Source organism: Meles meles, chromosome 9 (genome assembly GCF_922984935.1).
Source record: "Meles meles chromosome 9, mMelMel3.1 paternal haplotype, whole genome shotgun sequence".
Classification (NCBI taxonomy): Eukaryota; Metazoa; Chordata; class Mammalia; order Carnivora; family Mustelidae; genus Meles; species Meles meles.
The window spans coordinates 106,171,296-106,189,721 of record NC_060074.1 but is presented as its reverse complement, the minus strand read 5'-3'; the positions used below and the strand labels follow the sequence as shown (position 1 = coordinate 106,189,721).

General features: G+C 42.8%; 1 protein-coding gene across 25 annotated transcripts in view; it reads left to right on the top strand.

Moving 5' to 3' along the window:
* The window catches only part of CLASP1 (cytoplasmic linker associated protein 1), a 266,446-nt gene that overhangs the window by 153,020 nt on the left and 95,000 nt on the right, over nt 1-18,426 (top strand). For 13 of the 25 annotated variants that reach the window (XM_046018653.1, XM_046018660.1, XM_046018650.1 and 10 more), the window contains 6 exons: nt 8,869-8,946; nt 10,465-10,632; nt 11,254-11,303; nt 12,172-12,342; nt 14,153-14,200; nt 14,661-14,684. In XM_046018653.1, the coding sequence (XP_045874609.1) occupies nt 8,869-8,946; nt 10,465-10,632; nt 11,254-11,303; nt 12,172-12,342; nt 14,153-14,200; nt 14,661-14,684 (539 nt within the window). The remainder of the gene's footprint in view (nt 1-8,868; nt 8,947-10,464; nt 10,633-11,253; nt 11,304-12,171; nt 12,343-14,152; nt 14,201-14,660; nt 14,685-18,426) is intronic. The other 12 variants (XM_046018656.1, XM_046018655.1, XM_046018654.1 and 9 more) reach the window with 2 other exon arrangements.

The following is an 18,426-nucleotide window of genomic DNA, read 5'->3' as shown; positions in this document are numbered from 1 at the left end:
TCAGTTTGTTCTCTGTAGTTGAGTCTGTTTTTTAGTTGGCCTTTTTCTTTGTTTCTTAAAGTCCACATATGAATGAAATCATACGGTATTTATCTTTTTCTGACTGACATTTCACTTAGCATAATACTCTCTAGCTCCATCCCTGTTGTTGCAAATGTCGAGATTCATTTGTTTTTATGGCTGAGTAATACTCCATTGTGTATCTATTCGACATCTTTATCCATTCATCGCTTCCATAATTTGGCTATTCTAAATAACTCAGCAATAAATATAGGGGTGTATATATCTATTTGAATTAGTATTTTTATAGCTTTTGGGTAAATATCCAGTAGTGGAATTATTAGATTGTATGGTATTTCTGTTTTTAATGTTTTGAGGAACCTTCATATTGTTTTCCACAGTGGCTGCACCAGTTTGCATTCCCACCAACGGTGCATGAGCGTTCTTATTTCTCCACATTCTTGCTAACACCTGTTGTTTCTTGTGTTTTTGATTTTAGCCATTCTGACAGGTGTAAAATGGTATCTCGTTGTGGTTTTGATTTTCATTTCCTTGTTGATGAGCAATGTTGAGCTTTTTATGTGTCTGTTGGACATCTGGATGTCTGTGTTGGAGAAATGTCTGTTCACATCTTCTCTCTATTTTTTAATTGGATTCTTTTTTAGGAGGGTGTTGAGCTGTAACATTTCTTTATATATTTTAATACTAAGCTTTTATTGAATATGTCACTTGTAAATATCATCTTCTATTTGGTAGAATGTCTTTCCATTTTGTTGACAGTTTCCTTTGTGTGCAGAAGCTTTTTATTTTGATATTACCCAATAGTTGATTTTTGCTTTTGTTTACCTTGCTTCAAGAGACATCTAGAAATATGTTGTTACAGCCAATGCCAACAATTATTGCCTGTGTTCTCTTCTAGAATTTTTATGGTTCTAGGTCTCCTATTTAGGTCCTTAATCCATTTTTTTTTTTTTGGAATTTTTTTTTCAAGAGGGAGAGAGAGAGACACACACACACACAGAGGGGCGAGGGGAAGGTGGAGAGGAATAGGGAGAGAGAGAGAGAGAATGAGAATGCAAATCTTAAGCAGGCTCCATGCTCTGTGTGAAGTCTGACATGGGGCTCTGTCTCACAACCCTGAGATCATGACCTGAGCTTAACTGACTAAATCACCCAGGTTCCCTAGTCCTTAATCCGTTTTGGGTTTATTTTTGTGTATACTGTGAGGAATTGGTCCAATTTCATTCTTTTGCATGTAGCTGACCAGTTTTCCCAGCACCATTTGTTGAAGAGACTGTCTCTTCCTGTTGCGTATTCTTGCCTCCTTTGTTGAAGATTAATTGACCACATGATCATGGAATTATTTCTGGGCTCTCTATTATGCATTGATCTATGTGATAATTTTTGTGCCAGTACCACACTGTTTTGAGTATTATAGCTTTATGTAGTATATCTTGAAATCTGGAATTGTGATACCTCTAGTTTTGTTGTTCTTTTTCAAGATTACTCTGCTTATTTGGGGATTTTGTGGTTCCATACAAATTTTAAGATTATTTGTTCTAGTTCTGTGAAAAATGCTGTGTTGATATTTTGATAGGGATTGCATTAAATCTGGAGATTGCTTTGGGTAGTGTGGACATTTTAACAATATTTTTTGCGGCGCCTGGGTGACTCAGTCGGTTAATTAAGCATCTGCCTTCGGCTCAGGTTGTGATCTCAGGGTCCTGGGTCCTGCTTCAGTGGGGAGTCTCTTTCTCCCCCTGCCTCTGCTCCTCACCCCACTCCTGTGCTCACGCGCTCGCTCTCTCTCTCAAATCAATAAATAAAATCTTAAAAGAAAAAACCCCCACAGTATTTGTTCTTGCAATCCATGAGCATGGAATACTTTTTCATTTGTTTGTGTCATTTTCAATTTCTTTCATTAGTGTTAAATAATTTTCAGACTATAGATCACTTTCACTTGCTTAGTTAAGTTTATTCCTAAATGTTTTATTCTTTTTGGTGCAGTTGTAAATGAGATTATTTTCTTAATTTGTCTTTCTACTGCTTCATTGGTCTGTAGGAATGTAATAGATTTCTATATATTAATCTTATATCCTGTGACCTCACGGGCTTCATTTATTAGTTCTAGTAGGCTTTGGTGGAGTCGTTAGGGTTTTCTGTATTTAGTATCATGTCCTTTGGAAGGACACGATCATGTTCTCTGGAAGGAGAAGTTTTACTTCTCCCTTACTCATTCGGATGCCTTCTGTTTCTTTTTCTTGTTTGATTGCCGTGGCTAGGATTTCCAGTACTGTGTTGGATAAAAGTGGTGAGAGTAGACATCTTTGTCTTGTTCCTGATCTGGAAAAAGCTCTCAGTTTTTCATCATTGAGGATGATGTTAGCTGTGGGTTTTTGATATACAGACTTTATTATGTTGAGGTATGTTCCACCTAAACCTACCTTGTTGAGGATTTTTATCATGACTGGATGTTGTACTTTGTCAACTGCTTTTTTCTGCATCTGTTGAAATAACTGGTTTTTATTCTTTCTCTTGTTAATTTGATGTATCACATTAATTGATCTGTGAATATTGAACAACCCTTGCATCCTAGGAATCCTGCTTGATGGTGCTGAATGATGTTTTTAATGTATTGTTGATCTTGTTTGCTAATATTTTGTTGAGGATGTTTGCATATGTGTCATCAGAGTATTGGTTGTAATTCTCTTTTTTGGTAGTCTTTTTTTTAAAAAAAAAGATTTATTTATTTTGAGAGAGAAAGAGAGAGTGCATGAGCTGGAGGAGGGGCGGAGGGAGAGAGAGAATCTCAAGCAGACTGCATGTTGAGCATGGAGTGAGATGCCAGGGTTGATCTCACCACTGTGAGATCATGACCTGAGCTGAAATCAAGAGTCAGATGCATAACTGATTACACCACCTAGGTGCCTCTCTTTTTTTTGTAGTCTTTATCTGATTTTGGTATAGGGGTAATGCTGGCCTCATTGATGAGTTTTGGAAACTTTCTTTCCTCTTCTGTATTTTGGAATAGTTTGAGAAGAATAGTTGTTAACTCTTCTTTATATAGTTGGTAGAATTCACCTATGAACCCATCTGGTCCTGGACTTCTGTTGGGAGTTTTTGGATTATTGATTCAGTTTCATTGCTGGTAATCAGTCTGTTCGGATTTTCTATTTCTTCCGCCTTCAGTTTTAGGGAGTTACAGGTTTCTGGGAATTTATCCACTTCTTCTAGGTTGTCCAGTTTGTTGGCATATAATTTTTCATGATAGTCTTATGATCTTTTTTATTTCTGTGGTTATTATTATTTTTTTTTTCTGATTTTGTTTGAGTCTTCTTTAATTTTCTTTTGGTAAGTCAAGCTAAATATTGATGCGTTTTGTTGATTTTTCAAAGCACTAGCTCCTACTTTCATTGATCTGTTCTGTCTTTTTCACTTCTGTTTTATTTCTGTTCTAAATTTTATTCTTCCTTCGACTAGAACTAGTTTTGGGTTTTGTTAGGTTGTTTATTTTCCATTTTTCTTGCTTCTTGAGGTAGACCTATATTCTAAAAACTTCTCTCCTAGACCAGCTTTTACTGTAGCCCAAAGATTCTGGACTGTTGTATTTTCATTTTCATTTGTCTCCATGTATTTTTTTATTTCCTCTTTGATTTTGTGTTCGACCCATTCATTGTTTAGGAGCACGTTATATGACTTCCATTTATTTGCAGTCTTTCCCAATTTTTCTTGTGGTTGATTTCTGGTTTCATAATGTTATGGTTGGAAAAGATGGATAGTCATAGTAGGAGTTTGATCTTTTTCAATTCATTGAGACTTGTTTTGTGGCCTAATATGTGGTGTATTCTGGAGAATGTTGTATATGCACTTGGAAAAAAAATGTGTATTTTGTTATTTTAGAATGGAATGTTCTGAATATATCTGTTAGAGCCTTCTGGTTCAATATGATATTAAAAGTCACTGTTTCCTTGTTGGTTTTCTCTTTGGATGATCTATCCATTGATGTAAATGGGTTGTTAAAGTCCCTTATTATTGTATTACTATCGATTACTTATCTTTGTTTCTTATTAGCTATTTTATATATTGGGATGCTCCCATTTTGTGTCCATAAACATTTACAGTTGTTACATCTTCTTGTTGGATTGGTCCCTTTATGATTGTATACTGCCTCTTTTTTTGTTTTGTTTTGAAAGATTATTTATTTAGAAAAAGAGTGCGAGTGGGGGGAGTACAGGGAGAGAGGGAGAGAGAATAGCCAGCAGGCTTCATGCTCAGCACAGTGTCTGATGTGAGGCTTAATCCCACAACCCTGAGATCATGACCTGATCCAAAACCCAAGAGTCATATGCTTAACTGACTGAGCCACCCACGTGCCCCAGATCGTATACTGTTTTAAAGTCTATTTTGTCTGTTAAAAGTGTTGCTGTTCCGGCTTTCTTTGCACTTCCATTTGCATAGTAGATGCTCTTCTGCCCCTTCACTATCAGTCTGTATGTTGTGTCTTTAGCTCTGAGTCTCCTGTAGGCAGCATATAAATGGGTCTTGGTTTTTATCCGTTCTGTTACCCTGTGTCTTTGGATTGGAGGGCTCAGTCCATTTATATTCAGAATAATTACTGATAGGTAGGTATTTTCTGCCATCTTGTTACTTGTTTTACAGTTGTTTATGTGGTTCTTCTCTGTTCCTTTCCGTTCCAGCTTTCTTCTCCTTCTCTCATGGTTTGCTGACTTTCTTTAGTGGTATACTTGGTTCTCTCTCTCTCTCTCTCTCTCTCTCTCTTTTGTATATGTATTACTGGTTTTTTTAATTTTTATTTATTTATTTATTTATTTGACAGAGAGAAATCACAAGTAGACAGAGAGGCAGGCAGGCAGAGAGAGAGAGAGAGAGAGGGAAGCAGGCTCACTGCTGAGCAGAGAGCCCGATGCGGGACTCGATCCCAGGACCCTGAGATCATGACCTGAGCCGAAGGCAGCGGCCTAACCCACTGAGCCACCCAGGCGCCCCAGTGTATTACTGGTTTTTAATTTACATATGCCATTTTATGCATACGGCATCTAAAGTTGATGGTTGCTTAAGTTTGAACCCATTTTTATTCATCTCTTTTCACATTTTAGGTATATGGTGTCATACTTTATATCCTTTTATTTTGTGAATCCCTTGACTGATTTTTATAGCTATATTTAATTTTACTGCTTATATGCTTCCTCTTTTTCTTACTCCTGCTTATGGTCTTTCCTTTCCACTTATTGAGCCCACTTAAACATTTTTTACAGGGCTGGTTTTGGGGTTATGAATTTCTTTAACTTTTATTTGTCTGGAAAACTCTTTATCCAGCAAGGCTAGCTTTCAGAAGAGGAGCGAGAATATTCTTGGCTAAAGGGTTCCCTCCCACCCCCAGCACTTTGAATACATCATGCTACTCCCTTCAGCCATAAAGTTTCTTCTGAAAAATCAGCTGATAGCCTTAAGGAGTTTCCCTTGTATGTAACTATTTTCTTTTACTGCTTTTAAAATTCTCTCTTTATCACTATGTTTTGCTATTTTAATTACTGTGTCTTGGTATGGACCTCCTTGTGTTGTTTTTGCTGGTAGCTCTCAGTGTCTCCTGGATCTGGATTTCTGTTTTCTTACCCAGATTTGGGAAGTTTTCAGCTATTCTTCAAATAAATTTTCTGCCCCCCTTTCTCTCCCTTCTCCCCTGGGATTCCGTATAACCAAGTGTTACTATGCTTGATGGTGTTGCTGAGTTCCCTAAGTCTGTTTTCATTTTTTGTTATTTTTTTTCCTTCCTCGTCTTCAGCTTGATTGCTTCCCATTATTCTGTCCTCCAGTTGCTGATCCATTCTTCTACTTCTCTAGTCTATTGTTTATTCCATCTATGGTATTTTTAATTTAGTTATGGAGTTCTTCATCTCTGATTGGCTTTTTTAAATGTTTTCTGTCTCTTTATTAAGGTTCTTACTGGGGTCCTTCACTCTTTTTTTTAAGTCCAGTGAGTATCTTTATGATCATTCCTTCAAATTCTCTATCAAGCCATATTGCTTATCTCCATTTTGCTTAGGTCTCTTGCTCTGATTTTTTTCCTATTCTTACACTGGGGATATATTCCTCTTTCTTCTCACTTTGTCTAACTCTGTGTCTGTTTCTATGTATTAGAAAAGTCAGCTCTGCCTCCTGCCTTATGAAGAGGAGGTCCTGTAGTGCCCTGAAGGGCAGTGTCCCCTGTTCACCCAAACTGGAACTGTAGGGGGTCTCCATGTGAGTTGCATGTGCCCTGCCGTTGTGGCTGAGCCGCTTTTTCGTTCAGTCCAGTCATCCGCAGTGGCTCTGCCTGTTGTGGGCAGCACTGGGTACCCATGTTGCTAGAGGGCCAGTCTGGGCCGGCCTGGGCTTGAGTCACAGTCACACCAGGCATTTGCCAGAGATGCAGTAGCACCAGACTGCTGGAACTTTCCTTCTGCTATGCCCTGCGAAGCTTTTGTTGGTAGGTGGTGTCTACAGTTAGAGCTGCTGTCTGTCTCCATTCCACTGCTGGGGCCACAGTCTAGCTGGGGTGCCCCCGCTCCTCAAGTCAGGGGTCACTTTGCAGAGGGGCCAGTCCATCCCTGCCGGGGCTGTTCCTACCTTGCCAGGCCTGTGGCACTGGTTTGGATGTGTTCCGGCCAAGGATCTGTTGGAGGAGAGAGGGACCCACAGTGCAGGCAGTGTTAGCAAGTTTTGCGTGGGTCTGCTCTGGGGGGAACCTGGATCCAAGGCCTGGCCAGACGGATTATGTCCACAGGAGAAGGCAGGCATACTGTTACCAAGCTAGGTGGAAAGTGTTGGCATAGAGCTCATTCCTACAGGTGTTGATGTGTCTGGGCAGACGGTGGGGCAGGGAAATGGTGTCCACCAGCTCCTTTGTCCCTGGTGAAGTTTCCCCAGGATCCCCACCCCTCTGGCTTATGCTCTGATGTGAGTAAAGAAAGCTCCCTTGTGTATACCCCAGGTGTTTTTCCAAGTGCTGCTTCTATTGCAGTATCTCCAAGGGTTTGTTTGTCGTGTTCTTTAAGTGTGGGAACTCAGTTTCCTATTTCCCTCCTACAGATTTTAAAGTTCCATGTGTTAAGCCCTGCTGATTGTAAGACCTCACAAAATTATGCCCCTCTGGTTTTCATGTGGGTTCCCCATGCCTGGGGTGCTTGGTGTGAGGGTTTGATCCTCTCCCCTCCGTGTGTCCCCAGTGTCTCTCCCTCTTATAGAAAGTTTGTGGGCTTGTTTAGCTCCCGACCCCATCTGTGTGCTCCCTGTCTTCTTCAGTGTGGCCTTTTCTACATTTAGCTGTGCAGAGTCTGGTCTGCTAATCTTCAGATGTTTCTGGGTCATTTACAGTGATGCAGGTGATACCTAGTTGTATCTGTGGGAGGAGATGAATTTAGGGGCCTTCTACTCTGCCATTTTCCCCCGGAAGTCATCCACAATTAATTCTTGACTCTCATCCTGGTGCCCAACATTCTGCCCATTCCAACCAGGAAGATGTTCCAAGCTGCTCTTGGCAGGCCAGGTATAACTCTTAGATCCTTAAAGGAGTTTCACTCATCTCACAGTTCTTTTTGATCTCCCTGTATCAGAAAGTCAGCAGTTTTCTCTTTATTTGGGTTGGTGTTGGTATGTTTCACATCATCATGATAAAAGGTAGGATTGTGGCAGAATTCTTGAAGGATGTCTCTTAATTTCAAGATTCATTCTTTGCCGTTTTTAATTCTTTTGAATTGGAGGTGCCTGTTATTCCTGGTGAGTTAAAATTGGAGAGCTAGATGATGGTGGCGTGCCACCCAGTTTTGAATGTTACATATTCTGAGAAACTGTACAGCATACTAATCATTTTATTAGTGGCATTTTAACGAAGTCCTTCTGGGAGTCCCGTTCCATACTGCAGGGGGCAGAGAGTACACAAAGTCATTCCTCCCGGGGGTAAAATTTTCATCTGCAAATACCTCGAATCTACAAGATAGTCATGCATTCTTTTATCTCTTGGGTATTGTATCCTCTTTATTTGGTGATAGTTTTGGAATTTAGAGGTGGAAAATGGAAGGGGGGTTTTATGTGAGGACACATGAGTAGAACAGTCATGTGTGAAGAACTCACACATAGCTTTTTGTATTTATCCATTCCCCTCCTCGTTCAACATCTGCCACTTAGCGGGTACACGCTAAACCGTTACTGAATGAAGGAATGAGGCAGAGATTGAGCAGGCCATAAGATGGTAACTTACTCTTTGTTCTGTGAGACTAACTCATTGCAGCTTCTTTCTTTTCTTAAAAATCTGTTAAACATTCAAAGAGACACTTTAATAACTTCCTCTCAGCCAGGGCAGAACATAAAGTAAAGAGAACAGCTGTTTATAAAATTGTGACATAATTTTATAAATTTGTTCATGTTGCATAGCGGAACTTGAGAAAAACATTGTGTTTAATTACAGAAATGTGATGCAGGTAGCCTCTTCAGTGTTCTGATGATTATTACCTCATAATTTCCATAGAGACTGCTCCCTGCCATGGAAAGGCAGAGCCTTGTAGCCTTGTTCCTTGGGTTGCTAAACGGTAGAGCTAAATAAGTATGAAGTAAGAAGACTCAGCCATTATTTTAAAAACTTGGGGTACTTAGGTGAGGGCAGCTGGTGGAGGGCAGGGGGACCCTGGGACAGAGGTAGAAGTTAGGAGAGTGGCGGGGATGGGAGCTCAGATTTCTCAGCAGCGTGTTGGTTGACTCACTGGGCACAGGGGCTCTAGGTTCCATGTGCCAGTCTGAAATTCTCACACCTGTTTTCATCCGCATAAGACTACGTGTTAATGATTGTTACTGCTTTCTCTTCTGAATGTCTAGACATATATCAGTATTAGCCGAAACAATAAAGAAGGGAATACATGATGCGGATTCTGAAGCAAGGATAGAAGCCAGAAAGTAAGTGTTAATTGTATACCACTTGTTTTTAAATTCACTCTTTTTAAGTTTCAGGTGTTGTTTAGATTGTGTTATTAAAAACTCATTAAATTACATGAATATGTTTCGTTGATGGTGACTTTGAAATATGACCTCAAAAGGCCATGTCACGATATTTCTCTGCATTTTTGTTTAGAAGGTTCAGGTGCCCAGGCCTGAAAGACTGACTGATAGTATCTGAATGTAAACAGGACTGAGGGATGCAATAGCATGCTCATTTTTAAATTTAGGACAAATGATTATGTGAATCAAAAGCATTTGTGTGCACACTCAGCATATTTTCTTCCTCATGAGGCTCTGTTAGGAGCCAGGTCATAATCCAAAGGGACCTTTGCTTTCCTGGGAAAAATCACGGTCCCAGAGATCCTTCCCCTGTGATGGTCTCCTTGCAGGCTTCAGGTGGCTGCCGGGGAAGGTGTGCAGGTGGTGAGGGGCAGGCGGGTTGAGAAGATGCTGGGGATTCCTGCAGCGCTGACTTGCAGTTGCCAGGCCATGCGCGAAGCACTTTTGCCATGAGGCAGGTCCCGCTCCGGTCACAAGACAGTGACCATGCATTCCGTTCCTCCCGGGAATAATTTTGTCACTGTGACTGTAAATGCCAGGAGTCAGAAGCTGAGAGAGACTTAGGCTGTCTTGGGCTGTGTGTAGAGGAGTGCTGTGAGTGATCTGTGCTTTCATAACGACCGGCTCTTGTACCAGACACAGGTAGCCCCTTTTCTCACTCATCTGGAATATTACCATCTCACTTAGTGGCAGCGGTACCTCCTGACCAGGTCCCTGTGGCTCTTGGACCGCTCTCACCGTTAAATTCTATTCCCCTGGTTTCTGAGGCTTTCGGAGGACCTCACCGAAACACTCGAGAGCTTACCACAGTCTCAGCTCGGCTAGTTCCTACCAAAACGAGTGACGTAGTTAGTTGCTCACGACTCTTAGGAATGGAGTTGGCAGTGACATATGTAGGCTGTTTTTATCCTCGTATGCATTCTTCCTCTTCCCAGTTTTTAGTTCTCTCGTCATGCCTGCAATACAGATTTCAGGTAGCTCAGAACATCTTTGTGCCTGTCTCGTGCATGTTGTCTGAGGTGACCGTAAATACTTCTGATCGATGAGTGTCAAATCACTTTTATAAAAGCTGCCACGGATGAGCCCCATCTGTATTGTGAATCTAGTTCTGGACACTTTAGCTCCGCTGTCCCGAAGGCTCCCCAGTCTTGCAAGTTAGGCCCTTTAGTTTCCATTTTATAGGGGAGACTGAGAGGCAGAGAAGCCCAGGAACTTGCCCCGTGTCAGAAGAGCCAGTACAGTGCGGTCAGGATCCATCCCAGGCTGCCTTTGTCCACCCTCTCTTCCTCACCTGGTGCTGCTCCTAGGGGCACTGAACTGCAGAGCGCAGTCCTCGACCACGTCGCGTGGGGGGGCCATGGAGCTCGGTGGGAGCCCTGTGTGATCCTGACTGCAGCACGCTGCGTGTCTCCCCAGGTGCTACTGGGGTTTTCACAGTCACTTCAGCAGAGAAGCAGAGCACCTGTACCACACCCTCGAGTCCTCCTACCAGAAAGCCCTGCAGTCCCACCTGAAGAACTCCGACAGCATCGTGTCTCTGCCGCAGTCCGACCGCTCATCCTCGAGCTCCCAGGAGAGTCTGAAGTAAGCACTTTAGCCGTCCTTTCCGTCCGTGGGAGAGTTTATGTGGAAAGATTTGCTACATGACACAAATTCCAGCTGTGTTTTGTTTTTTTTTTAAATGTGTACGTGCCTGTTCTAGTCCCCCCTGTGTGCAGATGGGCTCTGCTCCGAGGTAAAATGCTGTGGGGAATGGTAGGGAAAAGGCGGCCTCAGTGTCTGCAGTAAGTACTGTTGAACTAAATTTATAAGGCAGCCCTAGAAGACAGGCTTGTAGTGAAATAAGTGAATTATTCACAGGGTCTTCTAGGAGAGTATGAGTGTTCACTTGGAGACGAGTCTGGAAAGGGGGAGGGTGTTGGAAATCTGGGAGTAAATGTATTATCGTCCTCACTCTGGATTTCTAACTTCTGTCTCGAGTTACGACTTCTCTCTAGATGTTTGGAAGATGGTCTGAAATAGAATACTAAAGCTTCGTCTGACGTCAGGGGTTTATAAGCTTGTGGTCCCAGTTACCCTAGAAATGCAGAAGACTCTGAAATAATTCCTTCATTGTCGTAGTTTCCTGCTGTTGACTGTACTTGTGTGAACACGGCGGAAGCGCACATTTGATAATAACAAACATGCGTGTACGTTTATTTTCAGCCGACCGCTCTCTGCCAAAAGAAGTCCTACTGGAAGCACCACCTCTAGAGGTAAGACTGAGCGCCATGGTGAAGGCCGTCTCGGGGCGGCCTCTGTTTCTGTGCAGTGGAGGCTGCCCCGCCACTGGCAGCCAGCACCCTGCTTTCAGGGGCCCTTCAGGTTTGCAGAGCCTGGTGCTCTCGGTGCTCTGGCTGTGCCCAGCACAGCTCCGCTGCCCTAGCGGCCCAGAGTGGTGAGGAACACGCGTAGAAGTGCAGCCCTGGGACCTTTCCACTCAAATAGTGTGCTCCCTTGTTCTGGTCACTGGACAGGAGAGTGAGGACAGCTGGTGATGCCTCGAGCAGCAGCAGCAGCAGCAGCGCGGTGGCTGTTAGAGGTGGGAGAGTAGAACGTTCCCCGAGAACAGGAGGGTAATCGGAGTCAGGGTGCCTGCTTAGGCCACAGGGTGAGAGACTGGCCAAATGTGCGTGCTTTCTCATTACCTCACTCCTCACATTAACCGAAAAGAGGGGCCATTGCTTTGGGGTTTATAGTCTTTGGTTACAAGAAAACAAATGGAATGGGTGTGTTGGTTGCAGTCACTTAATTTCCTTCAGCGCTGGCTGAACTGTCTTCAGTGACCAGGAGAAACAGCATGTCATTGCTCATGCACCCCAGCCTTTGTTAAATCTTGCTAAAGAAGGGGCGCCTGGGTGGCTGAGTCAGTTAAGTGTCCCAGCTCTTGATTTCAACTCAGGTCTTGATCTCAGGGATGTGAGTTCAAGCCCCACATTGGACTCCATGCTGGGCACGGAGCCTACTTTAAAAAAAAAAAGAAAAAAGAAAAAAAAAGCTTAAGAAGAGCAAAACAAATTTCAACAATGCATGTTTACAATTCTAGCGTAGTCCCTACTGATGTTTGCTTCCTTACCGCTCAAGCTTCTACAGTTAGTACCAAATCCGTGTCAACGACTGGGTCCCTCCAGCGGTCTCGAAGTGATATTGACGTGAACGCAGCAGCCAGTGCCAAGTCCAAGGTGTCCTCGGCCTCGGGCGCTACGCCTTTCAGCTCTGCAGCGGCCTTGCCTCCCGGGTCATACGCATCATTAGGTAACCAGACTCCCACCTCCTTCCCCCCGCAGCTCTAGTGTTAGAGGTTACAGTTAGCCCTGCTCAGATTTATTTAGCAAATTATAAAACACAATCACTGAGGAGATTCTCACTGTTCCAGGGCTGATATTTAAGTATAAGTAGCTCTGTATGCTTACTGCTGATTCCCAGCCACCCTTTGTTGAGTGTTCCCTTTCTCTGGAGCATCGTCCCTTTTAGTGACGAGTAAGTACCTTTGTGCTCACACAGCGTGTCACATCCTTCAGCTTCACTTCCCCCTTCTTGGTAGCCCAGCCGGCACCTGCGCCGCCTCCCATATTGCCAAACTAGCTTCTACCCCCCTCGTGCCATCGGTGGGGCAGAGTCCGAGGGTTTAGTGCGGGAATCACCAAAGACTGTCCTAGTTAGGTGTATCCCAGTTTGAGAATACGACTGGGGTGGCACGGGTGTGGGGCGCAGGGACCACAGCAGGGGGCACCTCTAGAGAAGTGTGGTGGATTTCACAGAACAGGGTTGGCCTTCCATGTGTCACCTTGGGAGGACAGTGTACTTTAACCATGGCCAAAGGATTTTTTTTTTTAATTATTTTTAAAACAATTCATATCTGACAGAATGGAATGTCAGTTTTTCCACAGACAACTGAACTCCTGTGCATTAGGCTGATCACTGATTGTATTTTATTTTTGTTAGAGCAAAGTCATTCAAGCCAGAATCTGGGGACTTCACTGGATGGGTTTTATTTTGCATTTTATGGAAATTGAATACATACAGTTTAAGCTTCATGGAACATTGAGACTGAATCACTTATGTGGTTTACAAACCAATTCCGAAGTCATTTCTGAAACTAATGTTCTGAGCATGGAAGCCGAGTGAGAGAGCACCAAGAGATGATTACGGGCCTGCCACTGATTAGCTTGGTGGCCTTGAATGGGCTGTGCAGTCTCTGAAGCTGGTTTCTCCACCTAATTAGTTGTGGTAATAGTCACCTAGCTCAGACACAGGCGAGGGATCAATGAATGGATATAAAAGTCCTTTGCAAACTATTATCCTGTAAGGTGAAAGAAAACCAGATTGTGCTAGGACCATTACAGTGCGAGAGGCATGTGTTCTGGAACGTCAAGTCAGTTAAGTCAGTCCTGTTTTCTCTAGGGAGATACCTCAGACACAGGTACCTTTTGATTGAAAAGAAACCCACTGAGTGTTCTCCCTTTCTAGCATTTTAGTACTGTGGCATCACCCCGGAGTGTTAGGACGTTAGATTGGTAGGTAGTCATGGAGTAAGGGGGAAGTCAGAATGACTCTCTCCCGGGTGGAGTAGCTCTGTTTGCTTTCGGTCGGTTTTGAGTATGTACTCCGTGTTTCAATACATGTGATCCGCCTTGAGTGTTTGTCATCAGTATTTGTTTCATCGCTTGAAAATTTGAGTAAAACCCATCTTTTAGAGTACTCAGTAGTCTTTGTTTCTCTGTGCGTATTTGGGGTATTTTAATAGGGACCATGTAGACTTCCCCCGGTACTCGTAACAGCACTCAGGTCTTTTGGTCTGATGATACAGAATTGACCTCTTAAAACCCTGAGGATAAATTTTCAGCCCCGCATTAGCTCTTCAGATAACAAGACTGGAATAGTCCATTCTCTCCCGAGAGTGTCTCCCCCTGCTTGCCTCATGTTTCAAGCCACAAAATAACAAAACCCCCGGAAATTTAACATAATCCTACTGAGGAATTGTTACGATTACTACTTGGGGTGGCACATTACATCTGTACAGAAGTGTAGCATCAAAGCTGACGATCCTTTTCCGAACTTCTAGAGTCCAGACACGTGAGGGAAGATACGGAGTCCGTAGGCCTTGACGCAGGTACCCCGCTGTTCAGCTTCTGCTGCTCACCGTGTAGTTGGGATAGGCGTCATTGCTAGAGCTAGCTTCTGTCAGCTTCCTACTCGCCTCTGTTCTTTAGTGTTTGGTTTCTCCCCCTTACGCCGCTGGTACTTGGTTCTAAGAGAAAGAAACTCTGAAGAGGATGAGGGTTGGCTAAAACAGAAAATCAACACCATACCAATCAAGGGGCTACCCTGGGTTGCCATGTTTCGTTTTATTTTCCAAAAGCCAAAAGCCACATTATACTAAAGCCGATTTTAATACAAGGCACACTTATTCGCTTCAGAATCTGCTTTGCTGTTGAACTTGTTTCTTTTTTAGTTTTACTTTAAATTGTACTTTTGCTTTTTTAGTAGCTAATAACATTCTGCTTTTTAATTTTTTTACTGTTACTAACTGTTCCTGTTATCCCTTCCCTTGTTTTTTAATTTGCTTAAAGACGGTACTTCCACTAAAGCGGAGGGTAAGCGGTTTGTTTCTGTGATTGAGGTGTGTCTCGCCTTCACCCGTCCTCTGTGCTCACTGAGTGTTGCCTGGTGCCCACTCGTCCTCACCGAGGTCCCTGCATGACACGTTGCACGTTCCCCCCACTCTTCTTCATTCTGTTTCCCCGGCTCTTTGCCTTCCCTCGACCTGAGTTCTCCGCTCCTCCCTTGTTCTGTCGTGGTTCTGGTGATTTTGTCACTCAGCGTGTGCTGTATGTGGTTTCCGGTGCCCAGCCCACCCCGGCCAGGAGCATCTCCAAGACGTTGTGTGCTGCCGTCCTGTGGGCTGCTCGTCTCAGATTTTGTTACTCCCCAAGCACTCCCTTTGTAGCTCTTTTTCTTTCTCTTTACTTTTGCACTTCTGTGGGCCTCTCAGGATTTGCCTTTCCTGTTTTGATAATAAATTCAGTGTCATTTATTTAGGCGAAAGGCTGGTAACGGTTTTCTACCAGGTAATTTATAGAAATTTTAAACAACGCTTTCCTCTTCCCTAAAGATGCTACTGAATTATACGATGTCATTTTTATTTGTGACCCTGACATGTACCCCATTCATCCATCGACCCTCGTTCTTCTGCTCGCCAGCCGTGTATTAAATGCATTCCATGTGCTGTGTTCGGCGCTCCACACAGGATCTAGCATGGAGAAAGAAAAACACGCCTCCACATCCGCTGTCGTTTCTTTTTATGCCATTCTCCAGAAATTCTTCCTGATTTTACATTCTCTTTTGACTTTCAGACCTAACCATATCAGTTTGTACAGGTCTTTCATTAGCACATGCTAGACGAGACGAGACCATCCCTTTGCACAGTCTGGCTGGAAAGCAGGATAATGCCTCAAATAATTGAAATTTAGAGGAACCTCATCTGCTTCAGTGGCTTAGACCCACCAACCCTCACCCCAATGATTTAACAATTAGGAGCTGCTTGTTTACTTGCATACATTATTTAGCTATTCTAAAAGGGTAGCCTGCAAAGTGGACTGGTGCTATCTTTATACGTGTAGTTCACGGTACTTTTAATCGAGATACTAGTTCCTCAGGGACTCCTTAAGGAAAAGTTGGGAATGGAGCTTTTTTTAAAGGATGAGCATAATCCCAAGGCCCGTGTTCTTTGAACTGAACCTCATCATAAGAATTACTTGCAGCTTGCTAAAGGAACAGAGTCCTGGGTCCTTCCTCCTGAAATCCTGATTAAGTATGGAAGGAACAACAGAATCTGAATTTTCAGTAAGCCCCACGGGGTGATTCTTCGGGGTGGACAAGTATGAGAAGGGAAAAGTTCCCCAAATGAAAAATGGACAAGAAGCCTGTGTCACGATGAGGAGAGTAGCATGACTCTTGGGGCTGGGTGTGACTTCCTGCATTTTTTAGCCCATAACGAGTAATAGTACATTTCTTCTTCCCAAAGAAATGATCCTACATTATTTCTTCAACCTAGATGAAAGAGGAGTGGAGCATGGAATTCTGGAATGTAGATGGAATGGGAGGACGGTCCGAGGGAGATTGTATTTTTTTCCAGATGCTTGTATTTCATACGCTTATGTGACAGAGTTGAAATCAGCCTGCTCTTTCCCCCGGCACTGGGAATTTTTCACCTTTCTTTCTTTTTATCAGTTTTTTTCTTGCCAGTGCAGAGCAAGGTCAGAAGATTGCCTATTCAGTTACTGTGCCAGAGACCAAGGACGAGGCATCTCTTTCTGGTTTCTGCCATAGGGAAGGTGGGAGAATGAGATGGGGCCCCTTCGTTGTGTCGGGTTCAGAACCCCATGGAAGACAGGAAGACAACCTTAGCGAGGGGAGCTAAGGGGAGCCGGTGAGCCTTGTTCCCTGCATCCAGGGCCATGCAGGCTGTCAGGGGCGGGACAGCAGGCCTTCGGGCCTCGGCGCCCACGAGAGGGAAGGGCCAGAGTGCGGGGGACTCCTGGCTCCAGCACACCTAGCACACTCTGGCTGTGAAGCGGTGAAAGCTAGCCGTGCTTGGAAAAGCCACACATGGTTCTTAGAAAGAGGCATGAAACACCGTGACTCTCAGGAAAGAGTAAATACCATGTGGTCCTAAGTTTCCTGTCTGAAGTTTTGGAACCCTTATGGGCCTTTTTAAAATTTGTTAATAGTAATAAGCCTGGGAAGCATTTTCCTGTCTAGTTCCTGAGACCAGAAGAGACAGGTGCTTTCATCAGTAAGAGACAAAGATACGACTGGGAATCAATCGTTGGATGCTCTAAATTCAAAATTCACATTTGAATTCTGGCCACTTCATTAGTGGAGGAATGGAGCAAATACGTCTCCTGGGGGAGTTTCTTTATCATACCCAACAAATAGCCTTGTTCACATTTACAACTAGTCAGAAGATACTTCTTTGTGAAGAACCCATAGAAACTCATCTTGTGGAGAAAAGTTTATTTCCAGGTTATCTTCACGTAATTTGGGGGGGATTTAGAAGGAAGCATTTATGTCATTGGTTCTGCTGCTCGTGGAAAGTCTGTGATGGGATGCTTCAGCTTTGAGTCCCATCTAATACTCAGGGTTTTTAGTTACTATGATTTAGGAAATGCCCTATTCATATTTTTTCCTGAAACACATAATTTTAAATGAAGGGTTACTGGGCTTGAGTGACCCATGGGAGCTGACGACCTACTGATCACATCAGAGAATATATTATCATATGTTACTAAGTCAAAGGTACTTTTGAGATTAAAAATCAGGATAACCATGTAGCCTTGTCTGCTCTTCAGGGAAAGGAACTTAGATTTAAGTTCACTTTTATTGGTACATAAAACATTTGGTATTGCTACATATTTATCCAAGAGCTCTGAATTTTAAATTACTGACTTTTTTACACAGTGAAAAAAAATAGGTGTCTGTCGGCGTAAAAGAGTACTAAGGTTCTTTTAGTTTTATCTTTAAAAAACACAAGGAAAATTTCCTTTGGGGGAATGATACTTGCAGGTAACAGAATTTATAAGGGGTTGACTGCTCAGATTTTGGGTTTATCAAAATTGCCACCTATGAGTAGAGATTGGTTTATTTGTGCCCTGAAGCCATGAATTTGTAAAGCAGATACATATGCCAAAAGGCTCCAGTGTGATGAATGGAGATTTACATACAAGACCATTTAATCTTTATAACCTCTAAATTGAGAATTGCCTGAAATTCCGAAACATAAGGGGATAGAAACCTTAGTGAAGTGAGGCTGTCTGATAAGTGATTTTTTTTTTTAATTGCCTTAGATTGAATGTAGGAAAACCAGACCTGCAAGTTAAACTGGGTGCGCAGGTTTCGTTTCCCATTTTGAGGGCTCTTCTAGAAGAATGGTGGTGTGATTGAGAGAAATACTTCAGTAGCTCTTTTAAAAAGCTACTCAGTATGGATGTTCTGTCTTCATTCCGTGAAAGTCAAAGGCTGTTCTCTTTCAGCTCTTTGTTTTCTTCTGGGTCTGCTTTTCTTTGGATGGGTGTGTTTGTTGCTTTCCCATCTCCAGATTTTTTTTTCCTGTTGGTTAGTTGTCTAATAACCTCTTACTTCTATTTCTCTTATATACCTTTTTTTCTTTCATGTCTACTTTCTGTCTCTGTCATAACACAGTATGAGTGAATATGAATGTTAGTAACAGGTCATAATATAGAACTGAAGTATGTTTTTACTCTGTTGCATTTATTGGTAGATTTTGTTTTTCTTAAAGACCATGGAGTATTTTATGTCATTTCCTTAAAACATATA